General features: G+C 39.6%; 1 protein-coding gene across 1 annotated transcript; it reads right to left on the bottom strand.

Moving 5' to 3' along the window:
* Positions 1–523: 523 nt before the first annotated feature.
* LOC134311767 (E3 ubiquitin-protein ligase TRIM39-like) lies at positions 524–9947 on the bottom strand. The gene is made up of 6 exons (XM_062993430.1): positions 9366–9947; positions 9178–9273; positions 7468–7680; positions 7231–7372; positions 4909–4935; positions 524–1074 (listed from the first exon to the last, which is right to left on the bottom strand). Exons 1-6 carry the CDS (start codon positions 9945–9947, stop codon positions 524–526), a joined length of 1611 nt encoding a protein of 536 aa, XP_062849500.1.
* Between the last annotated feature and the right edge of the window lie 1102 nt (positions 9948–11049).

Genomic DNA, 11049 nt, shown 5'->3' on the forward strand with positions numbered 1-11049 from the left:
CGCCTCACAGCAAGAAGGTCCTGGGTTCGATCCTCAGGTGGGGTGGTCCGGGTCCTTTCTGTGTGGAGTTTGCATGTCCTGGTGCTCCGGTTCCCTCCCACAGTCCAAAGACGTGCAAGTGAGGTGAATTAGAGACACTAAATTGTCCATGACTTGAACTGATGAATCTTGTGTAATGAGTAACTACCGTTTCTGTCAAGAATGTCACCAAAGTGTACAACATGACAATAAAATCCCAATAAACAAATGAACAAATGCTAATAACCCCCAGGTTTCAATCTGTAGATCTAGAATCACAATAAACTTGTAAAAGAACTCAGATTTATGAACATTTTTAGACAAAGAAGTGTGAGTTCAAGTCCAAGAAAACAAATGATCAAGAATCCAATAAAATACATGTCTGCATATAATGTATGTAAACTTTTATCATGAACTGTACATCATTTATAGAATCAACCCACTTAATGGGTGATGCTAAAAATGTTGCTAATGCATGCACATAATTACTAAGCACCTTAACCAATTAGGTTTGAACTTGACTAACAGGGCGGATGATCAGTGGTGCTGAATCTTTAGCTTCAACATTGGGACAGGGACAGAAGTATGGATAGAGCTTCTCAGTGAAAGACTGACCAGTGAAAGAGTAGATATGAGATTCATTCTCAACATCATAGAAGGAGACCAAACCCTCCTCATAATCCACAAACACCCCCACCTTCTGAGGAGCCTGTTTCAAGGAGAGGGGGACAAAGGAAAAATCCAGAGCCCCATATTCAGTTTTATCTCTCAGCCACACAGACCAATATCCATGATCAGGACTGAGTATAATCTCCCCCTTCCTGTTACTGGACTCTCTGGTCACTCCTAAATCCCACTCAGTCTTTCCACTGACCTGAACCTCATAGTAAAATCTCCCTGAGGAGAATCCCTCCTTTCCCAGCACACAGTATTCATTATTAAATCTCTCTGGATTATCAGGAAGATTCTGTTCTGTGTCTCCACATGTAACTTGTTTTCCATCATCAGACAGGATGAGTTCAGGATTTGCTGTATCAGGATCTAGAATCACGTCCACTGAAAGAACAAACAATTTACAGTGTGTAAAAATAAAATTAAACAAACCATATTCAAAAACAGTTGGAATAGTAGGTAAAATATGAAAAAGGAAAAAAAACAGATTTTTTCAAATTATTTCTACCCATATCAAAATAAAAACAGTACAATATTTTTTTATGTTTTAAAACAACTATTCTTTTGTATAAATTTAGGTAAAATAGTATTTCTCAATTTCTTTTACTTTTGTATGTCACACTTTATTTTACAAATCATCAAACTACTTTCAGTGTTAGAAACACAAAATGCATTTTTAAAATGATGATTTGATTTACTGAGAAATAAATGTTGTTCAGTCCTTCTCGGCTCTAGGTCAATAAAATCTGACACTCAAGAAATGGTTACAAAATCATTGCTATGGCTTTGGGACTCCAGCAAAACATTAATAATTTTTCAGAATAATTGTTTATTTACAAAAAAAATCTGTGAAGTTAAAGTAAACCTTATTTGTCTCTTCTGGTCATAAGTCACTGCTTTCTGCATTTTGTCTAACAACTGACCCCATATTAAAGGTTAAAAATAAATGTCCAACAAACTTATTATCAGGCAAGGCAAGGTAAGTTTATTTGTATAGCACCTTTCATACACATTGGCAATTCAAAGTGCTTTACATAAGGAAAAAAAAAATTTAAAACATTCCTGAGATCTAGAACCTCAGAATAAACAAACATTTAGTTACAATTAAAAGAACATAAAATTAAAACGAGAGATAAGCAATTAAAAACATGAAAACTAAAAGAAAATGTAGTAAAATATAAATATAGTAAAATGAGGGTAATAGCAAAAATTTCAAGCTCAATCATAGGCACAAGAAAAAAGAAAAGTTTTTAATCTGGATTTAAAGATTTCTACATTTGCGGAACATCTAATATCTCCTGGCAGTCTGTTCCAGTTACATGCAGCCCAACAGCTAAATGCTGCTTCACCATGTTTAGTGTGGACTCTGGGCTCAACTAGTCCATGGATCTAAGAGATCTACTGGGTTTATATTCTCTAAACATTTCTGAGATGTATTCTGGGCCGAACCCATTCAGTGATTTATAGACCAGTAGCAGCACTTTAAATTCTATTCTGTAACTAACCGGAAGCCAGTGTAGAGATTTCAGAACTGGAGTTATGTGCTCAGCTCAACTCTAGCAGCAGCGTTCTGAATGAGCTGTAACTGTTTAATGGCCTTTTTGGGAAGTCCAGTTAAGAGACCATTACAATAGTCCACCCTACTGGAGATAAAAGCATGGATGAGCTTCTCTAGATCTTGTTGGGATACTAGACCCTTGATTTTTGATATATTTCTAAGATGGTAGAAGGCTGTTTTGGTGATGGTTTTAATATGGCTGGTGAATGTGAGACCTGAGTCTATTAGAACACCAAGATTTCGGACTTGGTCTTTGGTCTCTAGAGCCCGGGAACTGAGGTGTTCACTGACACTAGACCTCTTCTCTTTGCTGCCAAGAACAACAATCTCTGTTGTGTCCTTATTTAACTGTAGAAAATTCTGGCTCATCCAGTTGTTGATGTTCTCCAGAGTGAGTCTATTGGGCTGTAATCATCTGGTGAGACAGCCAGATATATCTGGGTGTCATCTGCATAACTATGGTAATCAATGTTGTTAGCCTGTATCATTTGGCCTAATGGCAGCATATAAAGATTAAACAGAAGAGGTCCAAGAAGTGATCCCTGGGGGATTCCACATGTCATAGCCGCCCTGTCAGATTCACAGCTGCCAATAGTGATGAAGTAACTCTGGTCTTCTAAATAAGACCTAAACCAATTATGGACTGTTCCGGAAAGTTCCAACCCAGTTTTCCAACCTATTCAGCAGTATTCTATGATCTGCAGTCTCAAAGGCAGCACTAAGATCCAGTAAAACCAGAACTGATATTTTACCCAAGTCAGTATTCAGCCGTAGATTATTTAACACTTTTATTAGAGCTGTTTCAGTGCTGTGGTGAGCTCGAAAGCCTGACTGAAATCTGTCAAAATAACCACTGGAATTTAAAAAACTTTCTCAATGATCTTAGCTATGAAAGGAAGATTTGAGACCGGCCTGTAGTTGTTTAACACAGACGCATCCAGAGTTCTCTTTTTCAGGAGTGGCTTAATGGCAGCTGTTTTCAGTGACTTTGGGAAGATGTCTGATTTGCAACAAATAGTTAATGGCTCACTAGTATCAGTTTTTACAGAGTAAAAAATAGTTTTAAAAAATTCAGATGGCAGCATGCCGAGACAACATGTCGATGATTTAAGATGCTGAACTGTTTTCTCCAGAGTGTTTTGGTCTATTGTATTAAATTGTGACATAATAGTCATGTTATTTTTAGGTGTCTGTAGGGGCAGCATGGTTTCAATGTCTGACTGAGTGGCGTTGGTGGTCAGTCTAATAGTTTTAATTTTTTCACAGAAGAAATTAGCAAACTCATTACATTTCTCTGTGGACAGAAGTTCTGGGGTGATTTGTTTTGGAGGACTTGTAAGCTTGTCAACCACGTTGGTAATGTGTTAGTAATGTTCCTGTTAATGATCTTAGAGAAGTGCAGCTGTCTAACCCTGCATATCTCAGAGTAAAAACTACAAAGGCTTTTCTTATAGAGATCATAGTGGATTTGAAGTTTAGTTTTCCTCCACTTACATTCAGCTCTCCTGCATTCTCTTTTCAGAGCTATTACCATCATCGTGTTTCGCCATGGTGCTTTCTGTTTGCTCACGTTCACGTTAAAGTTATCCAGGAGTTCATCAACTGACTGCAATTAAAGTTGGTGATATACAGTAGCTATGGCCTCCATAAACTGAGAACTAGTACTTTCATTTATGTACCTTTTCTTAACAGAAACAGAGCTAGTTTGAGCATCTGGAGTGATCAGTTTTTTAAAGACGACACAAAAATGATCAGAGAGGGCCAAGTCCTTGACCATAACAAAATAAATGTTAAGACCTTTAAAAAAAACTAGATCCAGAGTATGTGTAGGCCCTTTCACATGTTGCAATAGACCAAATTTGTCAAAAAGTCCAAAAAGTTATTTGGTGTTATTGTCCTAGTTATTATCTAAGTGGATGTTAAAATCCCCAGTTATGATGAAAAAGCTGTACTCAGTGGAGATAACTGACAGTAGTTCAGCAAATTCATCTTTAAAATGTGCAGAGTATCTTGTAGGTTTATAAATGGTTAAAAATAACATTTTGGAAGTACCCTTCAAAATAAAACAGAGGTATTCAAAAGACATAAAATTGCCAAGTATAGTCTCTTTGCACTGGAATACATCTTTAAATAAGGCAGCTACTCCTTCACCTTTTCTACCACTTTGACACACATTCATAAAACTGAAGTTTGCTGGTGCTGTTTCATTAAGAACAGTAGCACTGCTGCCTTCTGCTAACCATGTCTCAGTTAGAAACAGAAAATCTAAACTGTAGGATAGAATTATGTCATTCACTAAACATGAGTTGTTGGCTAGAGATCTTATATTAAGCAGAGCCAGCTTTGAAGGAACCACAGGAGCCCCTGGGGCAGCCCGAGGTTGTCGTGGTACAGGTAAGAGGTTAGACTGGTTGACTTGATATGCTGAATGTGTTCTATTCTTTCTATTTCTAATCAACACTGGAATAAAAAACATTTCAGGCATACTAGGTCCAAGTTTATTATTCGAACTGTTGTCAGTACCATATCTGCTATAGCAAGGACCCTTAACACATTACAAAGTTTTATCAAGGTGTACACATACTTCTGGCCATATAGTGTAATTATAATTTACTAATAAGAAGTCTAAAGAAAGACATTAGTGACTATGGACCACATACCTGCATACTGTCGAATTCCCTTCAGTTCTATTTAAAGGAAAATATACAATATTAATTACAATTAAATCAGTTAAAAGCCTGTTTTATATAAACAAAGGACAGCAGCTAAAACAATTCAACCAAAACACACACTGCACCATTAACTCTGTCTACATGAACTCTGGACCCAAACAGCTAATATAAAAATGTACATACACTTGTAATGGACATGTTCACTCACACAGTCATTTAATAACAAAAACATGTACACATGCTCATTTAAGATTATCCACTTATTCAGTCATGTGGCAACAGCACAACACATGGATACATAAAAATATAATAATAATAATAATAATAATAATAGAAATATAATCAAAATTTCTATAGTTACAATAACTTCTTACAGTTGTGCTGAGCTGAGAAGCATCTCAGAATGAAAAAACACAACCTTGAGGCAAGTGGACTAAAACAGAAGACCAGGAATTTGAGGCTACAGTTGGCACAGGCTGATAGAAAATGCATTTTGAGTTTACTTGTGTTGTCTTTATTTATAACTAGTTAGGAGATGTGAAACATATAAATGTGACAAATTAGCAAAAATAGAACCAATGGGATGAGGGGCAAATACTTTTTCATGGCACTGCATCTGTTTTAATTATTTAGTGATAGAAATGTTCTTTATAAGCATATGTACAGTGTATCACAAAAGTGAGTACACCCCTCACATTTCTGCAAATATTTCATTATATCTTTTCATGGGACAACACTATAGACATGAAACTTGGATATAACTTAGAGTAGTCAGTGTACAGCTTGTATAGCAGTGTAGATTTACTGTCTTCTGAAAATAACTCAACACACAGCCATTAATGTCTAAATAGCTGGCAACATAAGTGAGTACACCCCACAGTGAACATGTCCAAATTGTGCCCAAATGTGTCGTTGTCCCTCCCTGGTGTCATGTGTCAAGGTCCCAGGTGTAAATGGGGAGCAGGGCTGTTAAATTTGGTGTTTTGGGTACAATTCTCTCATACTGGCCACTGGATATTCAACATGGCACCTCATGGCAAAGAACTCTCTGAGGATGTGAGAAATAGAATTGTTGCTCTCCACAAAGATGGCCTGGGCTATAAGAAGATTGCTAACACCCTGAAACTGAGCTACAGCATGGTGGCCAAGGTCATACAGCGGTTTTCCAGGACAGGTTCCACTCGGAAGTCCACGTGTTCGGCGTCATATCCAGAGGTTGGCTTTAAAAAATAGACACATGAGTGCTGCCAGCATTGCTGCAGAGGTTGAAGACGTGGGAGGTCAGCCTGTCAGTGCTCAGACCATACGCTGCACACTGCATCAACTCGGTCTGCATGGTCGTCATCCCAGAAGGAAGCTGACGCACAAGAAAGCTCGCAAACAGTTTGCTGAAGACAAGCAGTCCAAGAACATGGATTACTGGAATGCCCTGTGGTCTGACGAGACCAAGATAAACTTGTTTGGCTCAGATGGTGTCCAGCATGTGTGGCGGCGCCCTGGTGAGAAGTACCAAGACAACTGTATCTTGCCTACAGTCAAGCATGGTGGTGGTAGCATCATGGTCTTGGGCTGCATGAGTGTTGCTGGCACTGGGGAGCTGCAGTTCATTGAGGGAAACATGAATTCCAACATGTACTGTGACATTCTGAAACAGAGCATGATCCCCTCCCTTCGAAAACTCATGGCAGTTTTCCAACAGGATAACGACCCCAAACACAACCTCCAAGATGACAACTGCCTTGCTGAGGAAGCTGAAGGTAAAGGTGATGGACTAAACCCAATTGAGCACCTGTGGCGCATCCTCAAGTGGAAGGTGGAGGAGTTCAAGGTGTCTAACATCCACCAGCTCCGTGATGTCATCATGGAGGAGTGGAAGAGGATTCCAGTAGCAACCTGTGCAGCTCTGGTGAATTCCATGCCCAGGAGGGTTAAGGCAGTGCTGGATAATAATGGTGGTCACACAAAATATTGACACTTTGGGCACAATTTGGACATGTTCACTGTGGGGTGTACTCACTTATGTTGCCAGCCATTTAGACATTAATGGCTGTGTGTTGAGTTATTTTCAGAAGACAGTAAATCTACACTGCTATACAAGTTGTACACTGACTACTCTAAGTTATATCCAAGTTTTATTTCTATAGTGTTGTCCCATGAAAAGATATAATAAAATATTTGCAGAAATGTGAGGGGTGTACTCACTTTTGTGATACACTGTACCTTTGATGCTACTGTATTTTGGTTCTAGAGAGAGGTAGTTCTAGATTACTTTTGTTCTATAAAAAACGGAATCTAACAGTGAACACTTACCCATTTGAACAAGCCTCTTCATTTCCTTGTCAAAAGATTGCATAAGTTTTGCTGTAAACAGAGGATCCACATTCAGATGAGGCTGAATACTGACATCAGTCCAGTTGTTGGTGGGTGGAGGTCTGCACAGGGACGGGTAAATCTACAGTACAGCAGGAGAGAGGAGAAATCCCTCAGCATGACCAGTGCTGTCCTGTCATGTGCTGCATTACTATTGAGAAACAGAGGGACTCTGACCTGTAGGAGGTGGAGATGATCCTCAGTGTTGGAGATCTGCTCCAGCTCAGTGATTTCCTGCTCCAGATCTTTAATGAATTTTTCAGCCTGACGCTCTGCTGCTCTCTGCTTCTCTTCCATCACCTTCTGCTGCTCAGCCTGGTTTCTCTCAATGCTGCGTATCAGAGATCTGAAGATGTCCATGCTGTCAGCTTTCTCCTTCTCATTGTTTCTCTAAAACAGAGCATAATAGTAGGTAACATAACTATATATAAGTCAAGTTAGGCAACATTAAGTCAGACAGGCAAAATATATTTTTTTCTCAGTAGATCACAGTGTTAGTTGAATTAGACAGTATTTTAATCAGAAGGTGTAACGATTGGCAGAGCCAATAAAAGGTTTTTTGAGGAACCACCAGGCGAACACCACACCACAGACACAGAGATTAGTTAGTAAATTTATTGAAAATACAGGGGAAAGATACACTGGGGCAGGAGCACAGGAACGGTCAACGAGGGAACCGGGAGGCAGGGATTGTGGCAGATAGGACTGCCGGCTGGGGACCCGAAGGCTGGGAAGGAGGCAGGAGGAACTCGGGAGAAGCAGCACTGGAACCAGACGGTTGGGAAGGAGGCAGGGGGAGCTCGGGAAAAGCAGCACCGGAACCAGAAGGCGGGGGTGAAGACCGGAGGAACTGGCAGGAGCGCTGGAGAACGGAGGGAGGCGAGAAACCCAGGAACCAGGAGAAAACGAGGCTTGGGTCAGGAACGCTGGAAGCATGGAAGGTTCAATTATCAAAAGTTCAATATCAAAAGTAAAAAAAAAGGCAACCAGGAGAGCTGAGCAGTTCACACTGACATCAACAGACGATCTGGTGGAGACAGAGAAACTGGGGGTTTTTGACTGTTGGTAGATGAGGAGTAGATAGGAAGCAGGTGTGCCTAATTAGCCAAGGTAGAGATCTATTGGTTGGCTGCAGAGCCAATTAAGCGGCACCAGAATTGCAATAAGCGCCACCAGAAGTCGCCAAAACACCCTGGGTTGAGCCAGAAGAGTAGTGAGCACAACTGTGACTCCTAACAGAAGGTGATTTAAAAGATTAATAGTCTAGTCTAATTTAACCATTCCAAACTTTTGGTGAAATGTTCAGAAAACCCAATTTTATTTATGATTCTGAATTCTTATTTGCACTGAATACTGAATTCTTTTGATACACTTTTTGCAACGCATCGGTTTCTGTAGCAGTAAAATACAATGGGTACCCTGTTGGCAATAGGTACATTTTTCTGTAATCATAGTCTTAGTTTTGTCTGCTTACAAAATTCCAGTCTATGTCTTTATTGCCTATGTATTTAGCAACAAACTTTAGTCTGGCTTTATGGTGCTGATTTTGTAGCAGCTGCTTCTTTCTTGCCCAAGTAGTTGTATACTAGCTGAAACAAATTACCTATAAGTTTAAGGGGACATATTTAATCTAAGCAAAGATTAGGAGGTATTAGGAGGCCATGACAAATTAATTGACTTTATAAGCTTATTACACAAACAAATTGCTCATCTAAGTTGTTGTGTGTAAAGTCTTGACCCATAATATTTTGTTAAAAAACAAGCAACATACAAAATGTTTTCCAGTAATAAGGTCACAAAGAAGAACAATTGCAGAGATTATATAACCCCCAACACTGTATTATATTTAAAAACTGTGTATAATACTTTAATAATGTGAATACTCACTCTGCTGACTACTACAGAGTGTTTGATTTCTTCAATCTTCTTTATTCGGTCCTTTATCATCTGCTGAACTTCTGCTTGTGTTTTTCCCAATTCAGCCTATCATAAAAATGCAAATTGTGACATAATTCACTTATTCATTTTCCTTTTGTGTTGTATATTACATAATTATGACTTAACATGTCTCTTACCTTCTTTTTGGCACTCTCCTCCTCTGTAGAAACTGTGTTGTGGTACCTGTGGTCATCTACAGTGCAGACCTGACAAACACACGTCTGATCCTCTCTACAGAACATCTCCAGAGGTTTCTCATGTTTCTGACAGATGTAGTCCTCCAGGTTCTCCACAGGATCGATCAGTTTGTGGCTTTTAAAAGAGGAAACTCTATAATGAGGTTCCAGGTGAGTCTTGCAGTAAGAGGCCAAACAGATCAGGCAGGACTTCAGAGCTTCATATTTCTTCTCACTGCAGATGTCACAGAACACCAGAGATTTGGTAGTTTCTCCTGCAGTGCTAATGGATTTGACCTGAACTAGTTTCGTGAATGAAGCAGTCAGTCCAGAGATGAAGGTATTTACTCGTAGTTCAGGCCTTTTGGGGAAATTAGTCTTACATAGTGGACACTGGCAGTGTGAACTGGTGTCCCAGCATTTTTTAAGACAGATCATGCAGAAGTTGTGTCCACATGGAGTAGAGACTGGATCAGTGAACACATCCAGACATATGGAGCACTGGAGCTGATCTTCAGACAGGAAACTGCTGGAGGAAGCCATGACTGATAGAGAAGATACAGACCTCTGTAAACTTTAATATTTGTAACAAAATATGTATTACAGATGTTATAACACTACATTTTGTAGTTGCACCCTCTCTCTAAAAGTGTCCCTCTTCATCTATTTAGGCTATACACACAAATAAACACAGTTTTCTATAATCGCTTATCATTTAGTTTCACACATTTTTGTTTATAATAGTAAACAATACAGCAGCTGTATGGCTGTTAGTTGCAATACAATTGCAGAGAAAACAAGATACCAAGAACTTTTGTTGTTAGTGGAGTGGTATTGTCAAGGTTTTATTCACTAACGTAAATATTGTTTACATTTAAAATTTATTTACAGAACAACAGTCATTTTAAAGGTCCAATTATTTTCTTTAGTTTATTTTGACTAACCCTTTAATCCTCGCAGGTCATGTTGGTAGGTCTTGTGCCACCCAGAAAGACTGGGCGCTGTTATGATGAACAGACAATGACCCAAGGTGCAGATAGAAATAAATGTTTATTTAAACAAAAGATACAAAAAACCCAAAAAAAAGGCACAAAAAGGCAGGAACAAAAGGCAATCGGGAGAACCCTGATTGAGCCGCTGGATCTGCAGGCGAGGGAAACTGAAAAAGAGAAACAGGAAAAAATAACAATGAAAGGTGGGGACGCGAACCCCGGTCACTCAGGTGCGGAGCGTAAGCGCAACCCGTTACACCAAACGCTGGTGAACAGTGAAAAAGCCCAATGCGCTATTGAAGCGCTGGGAGGGAATAAGGCGCAAAAATAAACAAACGCTCCCACAAAAGGGAGAACCCAAAACACCTAACGCGTCTCGCAAGGGCAGGATCGGGCTGGATAGGTGGCCGCTCCTGGAGCACGTATCGGGTGATAGGAACCCGTATTATAAAAAGGAGACAAGCTAGGAAGAATTATCTAGACGAATTCAAACCGGGAATGCTGGCGCAGGAGGTAAGCGCTAACCAAGCTGCGCCACCCAGGATTCAATGAATCGCTTTAACACAAGCTCTATGAAGCGCCGAAAAAAACGGCAGTATGGCTGATACCAACCTCCTGCTAGTGTTGCAGGAGTGTTAGCGCTACACTCTGCA

The sequence above is a fragment of the Trichomycterus rosablanca genome, chromosome 4 (assembly GCF_030014385.1).
Source record: "Trichomycterus rosablanca isolate fTriRos1 chromosome 4, fTriRos1.hap1, whole genome shotgun sequence".
Lineage (NCBI taxonomy): Eukaryota > Metazoa > Chordata > Actinopteri > Siluriformes > Trichomycteridae > Trichomycterus > Trichomycterus rosablanca.